The sequence below is a fragment of the Mercenaria mercenaria genome, chromosome 8 (genome assembly GCF_021730395.1).
Source record: "Mercenaria mercenaria strain notata chromosome 8, MADL_Memer_1, whole genome shotgun sequence".
Taxonomy (NCBI): domain Eukaryota; kingdom Metazoa; phylum Mollusca; class Bivalvia; order Venerida; family Veneridae; genus Mercenaria; species Mercenaria mercenaria.
In genome coordinates this window covers 2,878,345-2,900,301 of record NC_069368.1, presented here as the reverse complement: position 1 = coordinate 2,900,301, position 21,957 = coordinate 2,878,345, and the positions used below count along the sequence as shown (strand labels likewise).

General features: G+C 37.4%; 1 protein-coding gene across 2 annotated transcripts; it reads right to left on the bottom strand.

Annotated features, from left to right (window-relative positions):
• Nucleotides 1-225: 225 nt before the first annotated feature.
• Nucleotides 226-20,546, bottom strand: LOC123523192 (DET1 homolog). Of its 2 annotated transcripts, none has more exons than XM_045300880.2 (5): nucleotides 20,432-20,546; nucleotides 15,472-16,359; nucleotides 11,068-11,547; nucleotides 5,758-5,905; nucleotides 226-4,495 (listed from the first exon to the last, which is right to left on the bottom strand). In XM_045300880.2, exons 2-5 carry the CDS (start codon nucleotides 16,319-16,321, stop codon nucleotides 4,300-4,302), a joined length of 1,674 nt encoding a protein of 557 aa, XP_045156815.1. In that variant the 5' UTR covers nucleotides 16,322-16,359; nucleotides 20,432-20,546; the 3' UTR covers nucleotides 226-4,299. The 2 variants fall into 2 exon arrangements, with proteins under 2 accessions (XP_045156815.1, XP_045156814.1); XM_045300879.2 differs by lacking the exon at nucleotides 20,432-20,546 and adding an exon at nucleotides 20,204-20,321.
• Nucleotides 20,547-21,957: the final 1,411 nt, after the last annotated feature.

The following is a 21,957-nucleotide window of genomic DNA, read 5'->3' as shown; positions in this document are numbered from 1 at the left end:
AAACAGTTGATCTGAATGACACAAATTCATGTATGACATCATACATATAAATGTTGACACTGAATACAGATCATGTAATAAAGGAATTAATAACCCATACAAGAGGGTCATATTGCCCTAAGTTTCTCACCTGACCTTGAACATATCCCATGACACACTGCATCAAAAAATAAAGGTAACAGGTTTGTTCAGTGTGGAGCAAGATGGACAAGAAAAGTTTCATGATGATCCAGTCAAAAGTTTTATTTCTAGAATATCAATAACGTTTTTCTATGACATACACAGTTACACAGATTTTATGCTCCAGTAACTCAGCCATATATTTCATATTCTGGCTAAATTTCATGTAAATCAGGTAGAAATTTTGGCCTCTAGAGCGATCAAAGTTTTCTATGATTTTACCCAATGGCTCTTTTTTAACCCATATACCAAACTATCAAACTTGATCAATTTTCATTCAGGCCAGGTAAAAAACTGCTAAATTTTCTTTATTTTGATTTATTGGCATAGTCTATTTATACAAGATGATAATTTTTCAAACTTGATATAAATTTCATAAAGACTAACATTCTGACCAGGCAATTATATGATAATCCAAAAAACAAGAGCTGTCCATAACACAGCAATACCGTACTCAACTAATCAGTAATTTCTAAGTCAAACAAGGACCATACCTTCGCAAGACTTGTGTACTTGAGTTATTCACAAAAGAAAAAAATCATTATAGCAAAATTAAAAAGTCAAACAAGGGCAATAATTTGAATTAATTTAACCAAGAATTCTCTAAACTGGTTACTTAAGAATAATATTTGATAAGAAAGATGCCTTGTATGAAGATTCAATCCAATATGATTATGTAGTTTTCCCTGGGATACACCTCCCATTATCAAATTATTAATAATTAATTTAACACAAATCTTAGAGCAGAAAAAAGGGACATAACTTGAACTGATTTTAACCAAGAGTTATCTAACTTGGTTATACAACATGAGTAAAGTCTCAGTCCAATATAATTACTGTGAAAACATTAATATTCGTGGGGGACTAATTTTTGAGGATTTTGTGGTCGAGTCAATCGACGAAATTTAATCCTAAAAAACAAGTAAAATTCCCATTCTCTTTATATTCAAAAGTTGTAATCCACGAATTCATATCCCAACAAAATTGCCTTTTGACCAAAACCACAAAATTTCATGCCCACGAAATTAAATGATTTCACGGTATATAGTTTTCCCTAGGATACACTTCCATAATTTAATTAATTAGTTCTACACAAAACTTTATGCAGAAAAAGGGCCATAATTTGAATTGAGACTACATGTCATTGAGAAGAAATTAACTGTTCCAAACTAGACCAAGATTTCATGAAAATAAACATTCTGGGCAAAATTGATTAACACTGGGCCAAAATTGTTGCCTCTCGAGTGTAAATACACCGTGTCCAATGTATACGTCGCATTTACGGTGGGTACGCTGCATACATGATATATTGTATTTACCCACCGTAAATGCGATGTATACGTTGGACATGGTGAAACAGTAAAATTTTGATGATGCATGAAAACAATTACAGATGTTAACACTGGGTGATCTTCAGCATTTTGTGCTCCTGCCAGCTTAACAAGACAGCACGCTCCACTATTCGGTGATTTGACAGTAAAATGAATTTATGTCTCAATAAGAGACCTCTACTTTAAAAGGAAGATTACACACATGCAGATGATGATGATAAAGACACATATTTTAAGTTTCAAGTCATTATCTTATATTGTACTAAAGTTATATCCAGAAAGCGAATTGCCAAGAAACTTTAAGTATGAAAGGAGGATAATTCTGTCAAAAATACAATTAGAGTTTTGGGGATTGTAACAACACATGCAGATGATGATTATAAAGAAATGTGTTTAATTTCAAGTCATTATCTTTTAAAGTACCAAAGATATGTCTAAAATCAAAGCTTTCAAAAAAATTAACAATAAACTAGAGTTGCTTTTGAGAAAAGCGCATGTCTCCCACAACTGCATAATCATCTAAATAGCAAGTCAAGTCTTTATATACTGTTTACTCACTACAAATATACCTCTGAAGACTAAAAAGGCCAATTTTGGGTAATTCAAGGGCCATAATTCTTAAGTGCCTCGGGCGATTTGGCTAGTTAATGAACCTGGCCGAGGAGTTATGGTCAAAAACATTTGGTTCAAGTTTGGTGAAGATCGGATAAGAAATGTTGGACTTGGAGCACGGACGAGAGTAAAAAGGCTGATTTTCTGTAATTCAAGGGCCATAATTCCAAAGTGCCTAGGCCGATTTGGTTAGTTATCGAACTTGGCCGAGGACTTATGGTCAAGCACATTCTGTTCAAGTTTGGTGATGATCAGATGAGAAATGTTCGACTTAGAGCACGGACAAGAATAAAAAGGCCGATTTTCAGTAACTTAAGGGCCATAACTCCGAAGTGCCTGGACTGATTTGGCTCATTATCGAACTTGCCCTACTAGAGCGCATGCACATTCATCAAGCCAAAAGGACTCCTATACTACTCAGATTGCATGCACATTCCTGGAGCCAAAAGGACTCCTATACTACTCATTAGTAGTTATTAGTAGTATAGGGGTCCTTTTGGCTCCAGGAATGTGCCTAAAATCTGAGCGTTTTTCGGTAATTCAAGGGCCATAATTCCGAAGTGCCTGGGCCGATTTGGCTAATTATCGAACTTGGCCGAGGTCTTGTGGTCAAACACATTTTGTTCAAGTTTGGTGAAGATCGGATGAGAAATGTTCGACTTAGAGTGCAGACAAGCTTTGTGACAGACAGACACACGGACACACAGACTGGAGTAAATCAATATGTCTCCCACGCCACTGTGTGGTGGGAGACATAATTAATTCCAAGTATTACAACTTGGTGACCATGATCTTGGGTATAATGGGCCAACCACTGCACATACTTTATTTAAATGTTTATGTGAAGTTACAGTAAGATATAAACAAAAGTAACAAAGATACGACAGAAAAACAAAGGTTGCCGAAAAACTTAAACCTTAAAAATAACCTAAGTATAACACCTTGGTGACCTTGACCTTGGGTATAATAGGCGCAGCCCCTGCACCTACTTTGTTTACATGCTGAATAATGTTAATGTGAAGTTACAGTAAGATATAAGCAATAGTAACAAAAGAAAAAACAAAGGTAACCAAGGATGCTCACGCCGACACCGACGCAAGGATGTGTAAAATAGCACCCCTATTCTCTGAACAGTGGAGCTAAAAAGTGAAACAAGTGTGATCCTGTAAGTTTAAAGCAGTATTCATTTATTTAAACACTTGTGTAGTATGTAGAGTGTATACAGTATCAGTCATGCAGTATTTGTTTGCTTTTGTTGGGTTTTAAGTCACCTACAATTTGAGGTCATACGGATTTGATTTTGTTGGGTCAATATTGCACAGACACAATTATAGGTAATACGGCGACTTTCCAGCTTTGATGGTGGACGAACCCTATTCATCACAGGCAGGCACCTGGGTAGAACCACCAACCTTCCTTAAGCCAGCTGGATGGCTTCCTCACATGAAAAATTCAACACCCCAAATGAGGTTCAAACTCACAACAGTGAGGGGCAAGTGATTCAGAGTCAGCCACCTTAACCATTCGGCATCATAAATGAGATCATATGGAAACTTTACAGCTTTTGATGGTTGGGAACTTGGGAAAGACTTATGTTGGTGCTCCAGGTAATATTTCAGGCACAGATATTAACCCTTACCCTGCTAAATTTCTATAATGAACTTTGGAAAGTACCATTACTGTTAAAAGGGCTACTTACCAAAACAATACCGGCTGAATGGCAAACAGTGCAGATCTTGATCTGACTGCATGGATGTGCAGGCTGACCATGATCCACACTGGTCGCAAAGGCTGAATCAATTGTGTCCAGCATGACAAGGTTTAACCAGAGTAGAACAGCTATAAGTACTATCAACCTTCCATAAGTCAGCTGGATGACTTGCTAAAAACATGAAGGAATTCTCCACCTCATGATATGTTTGAATGCACAAAGAAGAGACAAGTGAGTCTAGGTCAGCAACCTTTGCCACAGACTCCCCAGTCACACAGAACAATACAAAACATACAATGTATAGGCTACCAAAATGGACATAATATCAACTAAATAATACTGATTTTCACTTCACTGAGATAGCAATAAACAATGAATTATCATTCTGTGCTGTGTATCAGTAAGAATACCTATTAGAAACTTCTTTGGTCTTCAAGTGTATAGTTAATTTCATATGTATCACCGTCAATGGGGTACATACATATGTCTTATATGAAAATTGACTACATATTCAGAGTTTGTTCTTTGCACACTGATGGCGAAAGGTTCACTAGGGTGGAAAGTGAAAGCTACAAGACGTCTAGCTGTTGGTGGGGGATTCTTCCCTAATACACCTGCATAAATCTTGAACTTCAGAAGGGCCGAGTCTCTTGCATAAAACCTGAAAAATAAACACGCTTATAATTGACTAAATGTTATTATTCTGAACATTGGTCTCTTACACAGGAGAAGACTTCACTTCTCAGTAGTCTGAGGATGAGTCTCTGAATATAAAATTTGTTCTGCACACTCACATCCCAGCAAGTAGGCTCTCCAGGGCTGAACGCAAAACTGATCTAACTTGATTTGTTTTTATGCCCCCGAAAAAACAGTCGTATAAATAATGGGAACATTTCATGAAATATTGGTGCCAGAGGCATGGCCCTTATGCTGTATGATGCGTGTGATGATGAGGAATAACCATCAAACCCATCAAATAATTGCAGAGATAAAGAGAAATTTTGTGGGCTGAGGGCGAAACTGTTGTATCTTGTTCTTTATTCATATAAAGTTACAATAGTTTCGCGCTCAGCCCTCGGAATGTGCATCAAAACTTAAACAAAGGAGTAGATAGGAACAAATGTGATACGGACACGACATGGACACAGTTGCCAGGTCGGGTAGGATAGCTCCCTATAAACTTTGTATTGTTGCGCTATAAATGGTAAAGTACATAAAGAGACACAATTTCATCAAAAATGACAGACAGAGTTAGGGAACTTCAGTTGGTATCATGTGGAAGGCATGTATGAAGTTTCATTCAGTTGTGATGAGTAATAAATGAAATATGGGCTGACTGAGAATCAGTTTCACTGAGTCTACACACAACACAGATGCCAATGCTGGTGGTCTCACAATAGCTCTGGTGACATTCATCAAGGTGAGTTAATTTATGTACAAAAAGATATATAATGAATATAAGGATAATTTAAAAGGCAACAAAGAACACAGAAATGTTCTCACCATAACTACTCATCTTGTTCTTAACAAACCTGGGCTTGCGGTTATATAACTGATTTTGGAGACCAGTCTCAAACTCCTGCATTGGACTGGTTAATTCTGAGCACAAATTGACCAATGACAAGCTTGCAGTCTGAGACTGGTTTTCAAACTCCAGCTTTGGATTGGTTGATTCTGAGCACAATCTCCACATTGACCAATGGCAAGCTTGCAGCCTGAAACTGGTTCTCAAACTCCTGTTTTGGATTGGTTGATTCTGGAGCACAATCTCCACATTGACCAATGGCCAGCTTGCAGTCTGAGACTGGTTCTCAAACTCCAGCATTGGAATGGTTGATTCTGAGCACAATTTCCACATAGACCAATGGCACGCTTGCATTTTAAGACTTGTTTTATAATCTGAGACACAGAAGAGGGTCATACCTGATAGGGTGGTCCCCACATGGTTTTGGCCGCTCCATCACCGACACCCACTTGTCATCATAGCTAAATAAAGCAAGGTCGAGGTAAGGACTACTGCTGTATGACTGGGCACTGATCGGTAACTGAGCCAGAAGTCGCTTCACAGCCTCTATAGTAAAATACAAGAGATGCTTTATTGAGACTAAAGAAGCTAGTATCTAGAAATTAGAACAAAAATTGTAACAAAATTACTAATGTCCTCCACCTAGGGACACTTTTTACAAAATTTTAAAGTAAGGGGGGCAACATACTCGAAATGTCTATCAATCATTATTCTGTATTATATACATGTAGTTCATAAAGAGGTATGTAGTTTGAAAATGTCTTGAAACTGCTTTTAAATATAAGTCTCTGTATTTGAAATTGGGATGAAAAAAGAAAACAAGAGGGTCATGATGACCCTGAATCGCTCACCTGAGTAATATAAGCCACATGTTTAGAATGGCAAACTGATGCTAAAATATTAGGAAGTAGGTCAATAGGTCACATTCATGGTCACTGAAAGTCAGTTTTAAGATCGATGTGCAAAACTGTACATGTCTTCCAAATTTCAAGGCTGTATCTTAAAAACAAGAGGGCCATGATGGCCCTATATCGCTCACCTGTTATCATTGCACTTGAGGACAAGAAGGTCCTCAGAAAAAATATCTAAGTTCAAAGGACAGGAACAACAAAGGAAAGAAATTTAACCAAAAACAAAAACAAAATTCTTACAAGGTACAGATATGTCAAAAAAACCCTAAAAATTGGAGGTACCATCCATGTTGTACCACAGAAAAGTGGTCTCGGTTTTTCCCTACGGCCAATCATAAAAAAGTTACTAAAAATAGGCTATTTATAGTAACGTAAAAGGGAAGTAATTCAAAAGAAAATTATTGTAAGTTAACAAAAGAAGGATCTGCCAAATAAATCTGTTAACATCAATGAAATTTCAGATCAGTATCTTCATTAGTTACGGAGATATAAAGGGAGGTAATTTGACATAAAATCAGTCCATAGTTATCTACCCTGATTGGCTCAGTCCAACTAATGACAATAATGAAATTTCAAATAAGTCCTGTAAGAACTTACTGATATAAATCCATTTTGACTACAATCAGGGGAGGTAATCAGATATAAAATAACTCGATTGGATCTGATTTGTCATGGAGTCCAAGATTTATTGTTGTTGAAGATATTTTGGAAGTTTGTATCAAATAAAACCATAAATGAAGTCTCTATATGGCTGCAAAAGCCAAAATAGCCAATTTTGGACATTTAAGGGGCCATAAGTCTGGAACCCATGATGGAATCTGGCCAGTTTAAGAAAGGAACCAAGATCTTGTGGTGATACAAGTTGTGTGCAAGTTTGATTAAATTCAAATCATAAATGAAGTTGCTATTGTGCAGACAAGGTCTAAATAGCTAATTTTGGCCCTTTCAGGGGCCATAACTCTGGAACCCATTAGGGGATCTGGCCGGTTCAACAAAGGAACTGAGATCTTATGGCAACACAAGTTTTGTGCAAGTTTGATTAAATTCAAATTATAAATGAAGCTGCTATTGTGCAGACAAGGGCAAAATAGCTAATTCTGGTCCTTTCAGGGGCCATAACTCTGGAACCCATAATGGAATCTGGCCAGTTCAAGAAAGAAACCAAGATCTTATGGTGATACAAGTTGTGTGGCAGTTTGGTAAAAATCAAATCATAAACAAGAGATCACAGAGTGATCTTGGCGCCCACCATTGAGCCATTTTTGATTGTTCCAAATTTCAAGACTAGCTCAAGGTCAAAATCAAGGTCAGATTTCATTTCAGTACACACCGCTGTGCATGTTGTCCATGCATGTGGTCCAAATTTGAAAGCTGTAGCTTGAGAAATGTGAAAGTAGGTCACAAGATCAATTTCAAGGTCACAGTTCATTTCGGTAAACAAAACTATGCATGTGCTTCAGATTTGGAGGCTGCAGCTTGAGAAATGTAAAAGTAGGTACTAGATAAAAATCAATGTCAAATTTCAATTCAGAACACAAAAATATGCATGTGGTCCAAATTTGAAGCCTGTAGCTTGAGAAATATGAAAGAAGTTAATAGGTCAATCTCAAGATCAAAGTTCATTTCGGTACACAAAACTATGCATGTGGTCCAAATTTGAAGGCTGTAGATTGAGAAATGTGAAAGTAGGTCACTAGGTCAATGTCGAGGTCAAATTTCATTTCAGTACACAAAACTATGCATGTGGTCCAAATTTGATGGCTGTAGCTTGAGAAATGTGAAAGTAGGTCAATAGGTCAATGTCAAGGTCAAATTTCATTTCGGTACACAAAACTATGCATGTGGTCCAAATTTGAAGGCTGTAGCTTGAGAAATGTGAAAGTAGGTCACTAGGTCAATGTCAAGGTCCAAGTTTTTTTCAGTACACAAAACTATACATGTGGTCCAAATTTGAAGGCTGTAGCTTGAAAAATGTGAAAGTAGGTCAATAGGTCAATGTCAAGGTCAAATTTCATTTCGATACACAAAACTATGCATGTGGTCCAAATTTGAAGGCTGTAGGTTGAGAAATGTGAAAGTAGGTCACTAGGTCAAAATCAAGGTCAAATTTCATTTCAAAACACAAAACTATGCATGTGGTCCAAATTTGAAGCCTGTACCTTCAAAAATGTGGAAGTAGGTCACTAGGTCAATGTCAAGATCAAAGTTTTTTTCACTACACAAAACTATGCATGTGGTCCAAATTTGAAGGCTGTAGCTTGAGAAATGTGAAAGTAGGTCACTAGGTCAATGTCAAGGTCAAAGTTTTTTTCGGTACACAAAACTATGCATGTGGTCCAAATCTGAAGGCTGTAGCTTAAGAAATGTGAAAGTAGGTCACTAGGTCAAGATCAAGGTCAAATTTCATTTCGGAACACAAAACTATGCATGTGGTCCAAATTTGAAGCCTGTACCTTCAAAAATGTGAAAGTAGGTCACTAGGTCAATGTCAAGGTTAAAGTTTTTTCTGGTGCACAAAATTATGCATGTGGTCCAAATTTGAAGGCTGTAGCTACAGAAATGTGAAAGTAGGTCACTAGGTCAAGATCAAGGTCAACTCATGTCAATGTTCAACTCGCCACTCATTCAAAACTATACATGTGGTCCAAATTTGAATGCTGTAGGTTACTGACAAGATTTTAAAAGCTTTTCCCTACATATGTCTATATGAACCATGTGACCCCCAGGGCGGGGCCATATTTGAACCTAGGGGGATAATTTGAACAAACTTGGTAGAGAACCAGGAGATGATGCTACATAACAAATATCAAAGCCCTAGGCTTTGCAGTTTGGACAAGAAGATTTTCAAAGTTTTTCCCTATATAAGTCTATGTAAACCATATGACCCCCAGGGCGGGGCCATATTTGACCCTAGGGGGATAATTTGAACAATCTTAGTAGAAGACCACTAGATGATGTCACATGCAAAATATTAAAGCCCTAGGCCCTGTGGTTTTGGACAAGAGGTTTTTCAAAGTTTTTCCCTATATAAGTATATATAAACCATGTGACCCTGGGGCGTGACCAAATTTAACCCCAGGGATATAATTTGAATCATCTTGGTAGAGGACCACTAGATGATGCTTCATACCAAATATCAAAGCCCTAGGCTCTGTGGTTTTGGACAAGAAGATTTTCAAAATTTTTCCCTATATAAATCTATGTAAATTATAAAAATAAACAAAGGGCCATAACTCACTCAAAAATTGTTGAACCAGTCTGATTTTCAGAGGGACACAACTAGGGTACCAATACATCATTCTGACAAAGTTTGGTCAAAATCCCCCTAGTAGTTTCTGAGGAGATGCGATAACGAGAAATTGTTAACGGACGGACGGACTGAATGACGGAATGACGACGGACGGACCACGGACGCAGAGTGATTTTAATAGCCCACCATCTGATGATGGTGGGCTAATAAAGCTGCTATTGTGCAGACAAGGTCAAAATACCTGATTTTGGTCCTTTCAGGGGCCATAACTCTGGAACCCATAATGGGATCTGGCCAGTTCAAGAAAGGAACCGAGATCTTATGGTGATACAAGTTGTGTGCAAGTTTGGTTAAAATAAAATCATAAATGAAAACACTATCGTGCAGACAAGAAATTGTTGACGGACGGACGGACGCACGGACACACGACGGACGAAGGGTGATCACAAAAGCTCACCTTGTCACTATGCGACTGGTGAGCTAACAAGAAAGTAGGTCATAGGTCAGGTCACAGTCAAGTAACTCCTAACCACCTGGGGTCATCCAGTAATTATAATGAAACAGTCTAGGAAATATGATCTGATAATTTTTGAAGTATTTATTCTTATATAACTCATATAACAAGTAACCCCACGGTGGGGCCTGTTTTCACCCCAGGGGCATAATTTGAACAATCTTGTTAGCGATCTACTAGGCAATGCTACATACCAAATATCAAAGGCCTAGGCCTTGAACTTTCAGACAAGAAGATTTTTTTTTCACTTTATAAGTCTATGTAAAATTTGGGACCCTCAGGGCAGGGCCTTTTTCAACCCCAGGGGCATAATTTGAACAATTTTGGTAGAGGATCACAAGGCAATGCAACATACCAAATATCAAAAGCCTAAGCCTATCAGTTTCAGACATTCAAGAAGACTTTTTAAAGTTTTTTCCTATATAAGTCTAATACTCTATGTAAAACTTGAGACCCCCCGGGGCAAGGCCACTTTTCACCCCAGGGTTATAATTTGAAAATTTTTTGTAGAGGACCACAAGGCAATGCTACATACACAATATCAAAGACCTAGGTCTTGTGGTTTCAGACAAGAAGATTTTTAAAGGTTTTTCTTATACAAGTCCATGTAAAGCTTGTGACCCCTGGGGCGGGGCCTCTTTTCTACCCAGGGGCACAATTTGAACAATCTTCATAGAGGACCATTAGATGATGACACATGCCAAATATCAAGGCTCTACGCCTTGTGGTTTTGGTTAAGAAGATTTTTTAAGTTTTTCCTTTCGGTTGCCATGGCAACCAGAGTTCTGCATGGAATTCAATTCTTTGAACAACTTTGAAAGGGGACCACCCAAGGATCATTCCTGTGAAGTTTGGTGTAATTATGCCCAGTGGTTTTCAATAAGAAGATTTTTTTTTTAGAAAATGTTGATGGACGAACGACACACGTCGCATGACTGACAACGGACATTGCGCAGTCACAAAAGCTCACCATGATCCTTTGGCTCAGGTGAGCTAAAAAACAGCAAGCTTCCATTTCGAAGTTTAAACGTACCTGTATTTCCTCCAAATTTGGCATTGATAATAGTCTGTTTAAATCTTTGCTGGATCTGTCTGGCATATATATTACTTGATGACGAACAAGTGAACTGAGCCTCCGTGTGCAGTGTAGCATTACGAAACATATCACAGAAATTTTCAAAAAGGTCGAGCAAATCTTCTGACGTATTCTCGTTCACTGCTATAACTTCTGTTGTAGCCATATTATACACCACAAAAAATGATGGCTGAGAATTTGGGTCAGATATTTTTAGCGTTACAACATCCTCACTTGCGTATTTTATTAGAAGATGATTTTCATCTAAAAGTTGCATTTTCCACATTTTAAGTGCTGCGAATTGTTCAAAGTACTGGTAAAATTTCCGCAGCTCATACATCGAGCCGCTACACTTGGCCTTGGTATACAAGAAGACAAGAAGGCGATGTTTCAAACTGTTCATAGTTTTCTCCATGTACTGTGTTTGTGATGACCTGCCTGAAAATGTACACGGAAAACATCAGCTCATTGGTTAATACAAATTTATTACATTGGACTACGGTATATTGGGCCTAAGTAATAAACAATACCTATTCTCCACCCATAATAAATGGCAAAAAACAAAATGTATCAAATTTATTTAATCTGTAAAATACAGTAAAGAGTAAATATTACAGTTTAAACAAGAGCACCGCCTTGCGGGTGCTGACGCTCATCTGATTTTTTTTGTATAATAGAAATATTGTCCTACCCATGACTTTCTAAGTCTAAAAAGGGCCATCATTCTTGCAAAAAGCAGGACAGAGTTATGTCTCTTGACGTACTGCGTCCGCTTATGATGGTGAAGAACTGTTGCAAGTTTTAAAGCAATAGCTTTGATAGTTTATGAGAAAAGTTGACTTAAACATAATACTCAACCAAGACAACTGATTTTCTAAGTCCAAAAGGGGCAATAATTCTTGCAAAAAGCAGGATGGAGTTATGTTTCTTGATGTACTGGGTCAGCTTATGATGGTGAACGAGTGTTGCAAGTTTCAAACCAATAGCTTTGATAGTTTAAGAGAAAAAGTTGACCTAGACATAAAACTTAACCAAGAAAACTGATTTTCTAAGTCCAAAAGGGGCAATAATTCTTGCAAAAAGCAGGATGGAGTTATGTTTCTTGGTGTACAGGGTCAGCTTATGATGGTGAACAAGAGTTGCACGTTTCAAAGCAATAGCTTTGATAGTTTAGGAGAAAAGTTGACCTAAACATAAAACAACCAAGAAATCTGATATTTTCTAAGTACAAAAGGGGCCATAAATCTTGCAAAAAGCAGAATGGAATTATGTTTCTTGCTGTACAGGGTCAGCTTATGATGGTGAACAAGTGTTGCAAGTTTCAAAACAATAGCTTTGATAGTTTAGGAGAAAATCTGACCTACACATAAAACTTAACCAGGCAACGCCAACACTGACACCGATCAAGTGATGACAAAAAATCAGATGAGCTAAAAACAAAACAAAAAAACTTTAAGTTTTTTTTGTAAAACAGTCCAAAGTTTGACCATCAAAATATCCCAACACACAGCGATCATATTTCTGTTTGAGCTGGTTGAAAATTCAATAATGAAGGAAACCTTTTACATGTACATGTATGACATGTGGTAGTAATTCTGATAGATAAACAGCTGTATTATAGAAAGTAAATGGTTCTAAACTGCCTTTACAAGAAATTTACATTTGCACCTCCAATTACAATGGACCAGACAGCTTACAATGTACTCGATCTTCTAGACGGCTATTAGAAGTGTGTCCACAGGACACTTGAGTATTGTCACATCTGCTGATAATGGGGCAGGGGTGGGTGTGGAGGGCATGAATACTACAAAACATCATAACAAACACAGATAAAAAAAAACTGAAAGAGTAAGATAAAACAGCTGCTTTTAAAACACATTTATCTCCCCTCCCGACCCCACTGATTACCTGTCCCATATTTAGTCCCCAGATCACTTTGACTTTGACGTACTGACCCCCAAAACACCAGTGGTCACCTAATGAACTCAGGCATTCATCCTATCAATTTTGAAGTCAATAAGCTCAAAGATTCTTAAGTTATTCAGCAGAAACCATGTTCAATCTTGATGTCACTCTGACCTTGTCCTTTGACCTACAAACCCCAACAATCATTCTATGAAGTTTGAGAGCTGTTGGCCAAAGCCTTCTCTACTTACTGAGTCAAAACTATTTTCAGACTCCAGATCACTGTGACCTTGATCTTTAACCTATTGCACCCTTATATAATAGAGGTCATATACTGACCACAGGCAAATCATCTTAAGAAGTTTAAGGGCAGTAGGCACAATGATTCTTAAGTTATGAAGTCATAACCATTTGAGCCGCATCATGAGAAAACCAACATTCTGGTCAGGATCCATGCTGTTCACTAACAGTTTCTTTAATTGCAATAGGCTCTGAAAGTGAACAGCATGGATCCTGACCAGACTGCGTGGATGCACAGGCTGGTCTGCATCCATGCTGGTCGCAAAGCCACTATGTTGGTTTTCTCACGGTGAAGCTCATTTTCAGTCTTGAGGTCACTGTGACCTTGACATTTGACCTATTAGCCAAGAAGAACAATAAACCTGTGAAGTTTGAAAACTGTAGGCAAAAGGTTTTTATTCCAGTTGTGCAGAAACCATTTTCAGTCTCAAGGTCATTCTAACCTTGATCAGATCTTTGGCCTATCAGCCCCAAAGCAATAATGTTAATCTACTGACCACAGACAATGATCCCATGATTTTCATAAAGTTTCATGACTGTAAGCCAAAACAATTTCCCTATATTGAGTTGAAACCATTTTCAACCTCAAGGTCACTGTCACTTGACCTTAAACCTACTGAACAACAAAAGTTGTTATCTACTAGCCAACGCCAACTATCCTATGCAGTTTGACCATTTTTTGAATCAATGGTCTACCAAATGACGAACCTACTGACTCACAATGAGCAAAACCATATATATCCTTTTTTCTTCAAAGGATATTTCAATTTTTTCTTTGTGTTATTGTGCATTTACAGCATAATGAATAACATTCCCATAATGTTTCAGTACTGCTGGATAACGGTTTTTGAAATACATGTGACACAAACTTTCATGTCTTTAATGTATTTCCAAGATAAAATTGGGTATAATTTAAACTAACAAGTGACCGAGTATAGAAGTGGCAATGCAGAAGTCCCCTACCTGTGGAAAACATTATTAGTGTTCATTGTTGGCACAGCGTTAGGACTAAAAGTGCTTCAAGGCAATTAGGAAACAGAGAAAAAAAACTATTTTTACTTAAATTTTAATGGTGACATTGACCTATAATCATAGATATACACCCAACACATTGTCTCATCATGGGGAACATTTTTACAATACTAAGATAACCCATCCATGAAAATTAAAGTTATGGAGTAGAAATGATTTTACTTGACCTTAGTGACCTTGACCTTTGACTGACCACCATGGGTCATGTGCATGACACCATGGAACATTTAAATGTAGTAATAAAAAAAAATCCTTCAATGTAATTAAAAGTTATGCAATGGACCTTAAACAGTGACCTTGACCTTTGACTGACAAGCTTAGATCATGTGTTGACACAGTGCCTAAATTTGCCTTAATATCATGGGGAACATTTGTGTGTAACACTAAGATAATCCGTCAATGCATATAAAAGTTATGGAGCAGAAACAAATTTTCACTTGACCTTCAATAGTGACCTTGAATTTAGAACTACAAGCATAAGTCTGAACGTGTATAATTAACACATTTCCCTCTATTAACCATGTTAACATACTAAGTTTTATGAACCTAGCTTGAATACTTTTTTAGTAATTGCAGAATCCAGATTTGCAGAGAGACAGACAAACAGACTGATGTTGGGAATTCCTTTAGTCCCCTCCGGTGTTCCATTGGTCAGGGACAAAAAAATATAGTAGTTAAGTAACTTGTCCTTTGAGGTCACCTCATGATGCCAATGACATGTGCGAGTTTTATAGTATTTTACCAAGAAGAGAAATTGGCTTACTTGCAAAACTTTTGTGATGTTGACCCAGATAAAGGGGTAACCACAAAAGCTCCGCTGTTCGAAAAATTTCAAAAAGTCAAAGTACAAATTTAAATTTTGATGTTCATGTAGGTGATTTGCTTTTTTTAACCTCGAGCCTGAGGGCAGCAAGTGATTCTGCCTTTGCAACAAGTGCACTGCAGACCAAAAAATGTGCGGGCTGACCATTGTCTGCACTGGTCGCTATTCAGTCAGTAAATTTTCAGTGAACATCCCTTTGAATAATAAGTGGTGCTGCCCAATCTGAATGATGGGCCAGTCCATTTTAGAAATTTAGCAGGGTAAAGGTCAAGTTAAACAATAAATATCCATAGGGCACATACCTGCAGAATCATGAAAAATATCGAAGTAAAGGCCATCATCCTCGTAACAGAATCTCCCTATACTTCTTACATCAATAAATTCTCCATTAGGCGTTACATGAAATATATGTATAGTCTGCTGTAACACAGACAACACGGCTAATGTGTTCTTGTACAAGTATAAGCCTTGATTATGCGATAAAAATATTTTGTCATATTTAAAACTCCGAGAGTCGCATAAATGACCCGTTTCTAGTTCTACTATATGTAGACAGTAGTCTTCTAAAGGTGATCGTGGAGTTGCATTCACTGCCTCATTATTTCTATGGGTCTCAAAAAATAATGGGTGTGGTTCCTCCGGCACATTCTGCGCCGAGCCCACAATCACAAATTTTCCATCGTCAGTAAAAAGACTACACTCCCTATTCAGATGTCCTCCATTCGTAGCTACTAAAGCTGTACATTTCAATTTGAAAAATTTCTCAAAAAGTTTTCCTCGTATTTCAGTAGTATGTGAATCTGACGTTGCAGCAGCAATGTCTCCTTTTAGATTTTTCATCAATGTCTCAGCTGCAGCCGATCCTTCGAATGTATAAATTTCAATAGATGTCTGATCAGATGAGAATGCTATGAAATACCTGCCATCTGATGAAAATTTTCTCAGGAAGCATGGTGGCTTTTCAACATTCACCACAGTAAAGTTCGGGAAAATGTTTGTGTAAAATTTCCTTGCTCGATGAAAATGAGTTCCTGGCTTTCCAATATGTGTTTCTCTGTGCCTCAAACGGTAAACTGCATTTTGATTACTGATTTTCCTAGGTTTAAGGAAATGTTCTAGTGGTAGTGAATTGTCGATTTTCCCCTTCTGCATATTTACTGTCACATGTATGTTACATTACACTATCAATTCTGAAATACAAAAAGAAAAATATTCACTTTGTCATTAAATCTATTCATTCCCATATTTTCATGTTATTTTCTCATGCCAGTGTTGGAGAATGGGGTTATAAATTTGATTAACTACAACTAACACTAAAGGAAATTAATACATCCAGATACCACTTTCATACAGAGAAAGTAAAATGCTGTGATCAGGAACTTGACCTTCAAGTATGATCTTGACCTTGGACCAAGTGACCTGTGTTGTGCACTCTGCATGGCATCATTAAGGAGGTGCTGACACAAGTAAAAGCTATTTGACCTCTGAAATCTGACCTTGATCTTGAACCTAATGGCTTCAGACCTACAAACTGCATGTCATCTGGATGCGCTTAAAAACTGATGCTAATTTTATGTAATTCATTATAGAAGTTTAGAAGATATGAAGTGGACACAACTTTAAGCTATCTGATCTTTGACACCTAAGTGTGACCTTGCCCTTCCCCTTGTCTGCACATCGTCTCATCACCACTTATATTCCAAGTTTCAAGTCAATACCTTTACTACTTTTTAAGTTGTGCTCTGGGCACAAAATATGATGGGCAGATCTGACCTTGCTGTAACCATGACCTCTGACGTACAACCCTGTTTCATGCACTCTGCACATCATCACACTGCCACCTACCTACACCTCAAGTCTGAAGTCAATAACTTGAATGGTTAATAAGTTATGCTCAAGACACAAAATATGATGGACAAATTTGACATCTGAGCTCAAATTGTGACCTTGACCTTTGACCTTCAGAGCCAGTTCAAAAGCTATGCATGTCATCACATCACCACTTACCTACATGCCAAGTTTGCAGTTAATACCTTGCATGGGTATTTAGTCATGCTCCGTACACGAAATACAATGGACAGTTTTGACCTTTTAGCTCAGTTTGTGACCCTGACCTTTGACCTACAGAGCCAGTTCAAGTGCTCTGTACATTGTCTCATCGCCATCTACCTATATGCCAAGTTTAAAGTCAAGATCTTTCATGGTTATTAAGTTATGCTCTGGACAAAAATAATGATGGATGGACAGACGGACTGAAGCACACGCCATCACATAATATGTCCGTTTTTTTCAAAATGGGCATATAAAAACTACAAAAGCAAAATGATGCCTGTCCTAGTCTCATATTTTGAATTGCTTACTAACATTCTAAATATTCAGACTTTATTTACTTCTGGCAGTAGCTAGGAGTCAGGTAACCGGACTTCTAGACCCAGAGTGTAGTAACCTGACCTCTAGAAAACCCGCATACAGCTGTCTAGAGATCCATTAATCAAAATGAACACTATAAATGGTATTTGCAGAGAGGAGACTATAATCTATCTATCAAAAACAAGTGACAATTTCAAAAATCTGCTCTCATTTGTTTGCGTGGTTTTAAATATAATTATAAAGTGAAATGAAATAAAAGTATTTATAATACTTCAAATAATTCCAAGAAAAACACGACTGAAACTTTAATAAATGATTAACAGTAATTAGCAATTTGTGTGACGAAATGGAAACTTTTGTCACATTTATGTTTTTCTCCAGATTACAGGTAAAGGTAAATCTTATAAATTGTCACTTTGTGAAACAATGGAACATGCAGATTGAAAGATGAAATAATAAACCAGTGTTTTTTTTCAGGTTGATTTGGGCCAAAGTTTGGCTCCAATCCCAACAAAAAATAGTATGTTTATTCCCAAATTTATGTCTAAAATTCCCAACTGAAAGTTAGAAAAAATGCCTTAAAATATTCACAAAATGACCCGAAAATTTGAAATACATTACATCGATGTTGATATTATGGTATGATACAGGTTTTGCTGATGAATATAAGACTTGCGTAATAAGTATACCCAGTAAAATAATGGCTAGTCCCAATCTGTGACTCTAGTTACCTGCCCTGAAGGTCCGTCCACAGTCAAAAGCAACGACTATTTAAAATCGGCGTAATCGAGGTACTTCAATCCTTCAGACATGAATGATTTAATGGCGAAAAGAAAAATATTTCAGAATAGCAAATTTATTCTTGTGCTTGTTTTTGTGTAATACGAGATAAGTCATGTCATAAGTACTTCACAGTACCCAAAGGAATTTGTAACTCTGTGATTCCAGCAGGTATGCAAATTTTGATTCCATACCTCATGTTTTTATTTCGATGTTAATGAGATGTGAAACCAAAACCTGTAGTCCTGTTTGGCGCCATATAACCTATACTGTGTTGGTGCGCCGTAAAACCCAAATAAATAAATAAATAAATAAATACTGACTTATATTATCGATTTGTTTTTCGCCATTGGTGACGTCACAGCTTTAGTACGTCACTAACGGCCCATTTCATTCTGAGTCAGAATTTCTGACACTGTCATGTATCGTACCAGATAGCAGATAATAGGGAGCACAACGTCTCAGGCTAATTCTAAGTGTATTAGCACAATATTATTTATATATTTACAGTAACAAGCATCTAAAGTTAACTTACAGCATTTGAAAACAAAACAGATCTGGAGAGAAATCTATTCATATCTATTCTCATGTGCTTGTTCCTTCATGAACATCCGGAATAAAGTTTGGGGAACAAATCAAGCACGACTTCAAATTGTGCTAAATGCTGTAAGTTCATGTATATATTTGATAGCCATTTTTCTTTGGGTTTTATGCAGAACATGTCAAATAACGTTTCTGTTCATGAGATAAATGTATTATCTATCTATCTATCTATCTATCTATCTATCTTCCATATAGTCAAACCCCTGCTGGGGACCTAGACTTTGCGCATCAACTAACTAAGAATGTTAAACGAGTAAAGAAGTAGTAGTAAAAAGCAAGAAGGAGAATGGTTAAAAGCAGGGCAGGTGTATTTAAGGTGAGATGTGCTCAATCTGGCTTACAGCCTGACTGAACACTGGCCCAGACGAGTTGACAACATCTGAAGGCAAGGCATTCCAATGATATACTGTACGAGGGAAGAATGAAAATTTATGATAATTGGATGAGGGTGAAACTTGAACGAATGCCTGGGAATGAGTGGTTCTGGTTCTGGAAGATCTAGTGTTGGGTGTTAGGTAGTCCGGTAGTGGGATGGCGACCTGGTTATGCAAGATGTTATAAAACATAATCAGGCACTGGTCAATGTGTCGGAGTGCAAGGCGTCGCCAATTTAGGGAAGCCAGCATGTTGTCTACACTGGATGTACGGCTGTAATCACGCTTGGCCAAGCGTGCAGCCCGGCGCTGCACAGACTCAAGCTGATCAATCAGAGTATCAGAGTGGGGGGACCACACATTGGAACTGTACTCCAGCTGGGGCCGTACAAGTGTTTTGTATGCTTGTGATTTTAACCCTTCTGAGTGCACTTTGATGTTACGTCTTAGGAAACCCTATTTTTGATTTGCTTTTTTGGTGATGTTGTCAATGTGGTCATTCCATGTAAGGTTGTGTGATATAGTTATGCCAAGGTATTTTGCAGATGTTACTGTTTGTAAGATGGTTTTGTGTAAATGGTACTGTGTTGGTATAGGTGTTTTACGCTTAGTGATCTGTAATACTTGGCATTTAGACGGATTGAATTTCATGTCCCATTCTGTTTCCCAGAGTTCCAGTTACTGTAAGTCTTGTTGTAGTAGGCTTGAATGGGAAGAGACAGTCAGCAAATTAAACTATTTCTTTCGTTTTTTTATAATGTACAGCTTAGAGTTTATGTTCGGATCTTAATCACTAATGATTACGTATTATGTAAGTGGTAATTATGTCAGGAGTTGGACTAAAATTATAATGGCAAACCATTTTTGACAAATGACCATAGCATTATCGCTTTTCCCCAGCAATTACCTTATACACCAGTAATACATTGCAAAACAGTAGATGTATATTGATTACCGGACCTCGAGACTCCCGGTCTAGAGGTCCGGTTACCGGACCACTGACCACTTCCTTTTTTTTCGGATAAAAAATATCCGAATACATGTAGTGTGCACTCTCCAAAATGAATTCGTATGTAAATCTCGTGTATATGAAGCTGATATTCACGAAATAGCAAATAATAATGAAAATACGCACATATGGCACTGGAATTAACCACAAAAAAGCAGTCATTCATCATATTAGGCATTGTTTCGTGTTCGTTGTTGTTGTTGTTGTTGTTCTGTTTGCTAGCTGTTAACTCAGGTACGAATGAATCAATATCACTGTCATCCTCTGTATACTATGCCTACTAATCATCGGGGTGGACGGATTTAATTAGCTCAGTGGATTTAATGCATTTTTTTTTTTCAACACAATATGAATAATATGATTAAGTCATACATTTGAAAAAGATAAAAAAATCAAATTTCGAGGTTAAATAAAAAATCTGTGACACTTTATAAAACCATGATCTGATCAGGATATCTATTTTCTTCCAGATCTGATGAACTCCTTTACAAAACCGTGATCTGATGAACTCCTTTTCACATATAGAAATGCTATGCGAAAAGGAGTTATATTTTTATAACTATTGAATATAATGCATTTTTTCCAACACAGTATGAATAATATGATAAAATCACAAACCTGAAGAAAAAGTAAATAAATTTCGATGTTGAATGAAAAATCAGTGTGACACTTTATGTGGAAAACTCCTTTCCGCAAATGTAAATTCTTCACGGAAAGAAATTATTTTTTTCCAATAACTGACTTTAACGCATTTTTTTTCAAGCAATATGAATACTATGATAAAATTCCGTTCATGAAGAAAAAAATGAATCCTAATACGACAGGAAAATATCCTAGCTACATTTGATGCCATTATACTCGGGTATGTACCGTGCATTATACGTTTTCATATCTAGTACCTTCTCTTTAAAGACTTTTTTGTATAATAATATTTTTCTGAAATTCCATTGTGTATATTAAATTTAAAAGAAACTTATACAAATCTTCTGGATGCTTCAATGAAGGCATCAATGATCATTGACAAGTTCTTTGCAGGGATCTTCAGCTGTATCCGCAAGTTAAAGTTCAATGCTTATAAAGCAAGGATAAATGTCAAACAGGGAATGCCACGTTCCAAAAATGCAGCCTCCCTAAAACGAAGTCACAGCACGCAGATGTGCACACTACCAACACACACACACACTCACATACAAAGCAAACACACGAGGACAAGGGACATGTTGTAGTGGGGCGCCGCCTTGGAACGGTCAGTGGCAAAAACACCACTGGGAAGCTTAAACCGGTTTATGGTGCGCACCCAACCTTACTCTTACCCCCACCATCCTCCAAAGTCACGGGATGTAATCCCCGTCAGGTGAATCTCTAACACATGCAATGGAAACAAAAGGCATGACATGTAAAACACAAAATGCTCCTGTATGATTACATAAAAAGCAAACCTTAAGAACCAAGAAACGTATGTACTCAATGCCTTGCAGAAGACAGAACATCAAGAGAAACACCCTTAAGGACCAGACGAAACATGCCAGAAGACTGAAATCAAAACAGTTCAGTCCTGGGGGGATTTAAAAACTGCTTATCACAGATTCACCCTCTTCCGTCTACACAATCAAAGAGGGAAGCGCAGTGTCCAACTGTAAACGGGTTGAACA

Bases quoted from the DNA above. Each gene is read 5' to 3' on its own strand.
- LOC123523192 (XM_045300880.2), bottom strand. From the start codon at position 16,321: ATGCAGAAGGGGAAAATCGACAATTCACTACCACTAGAACATTTCCTT. The intron at 5,906-11,067 runs GTACGTTTAAAC...ATTTTACTATAG, and splicing joins CAAATTTGGAGGAAATACAG to AGGCTGTGAAGCGACTTCTG. The intron at 4,496-5,757 runs GTATGACCCTCT...TTTATTTTTCAG, and splicing joins TGTGGGGACCACCCTATCAG to GTTTTATGCAAGAGACTCGG.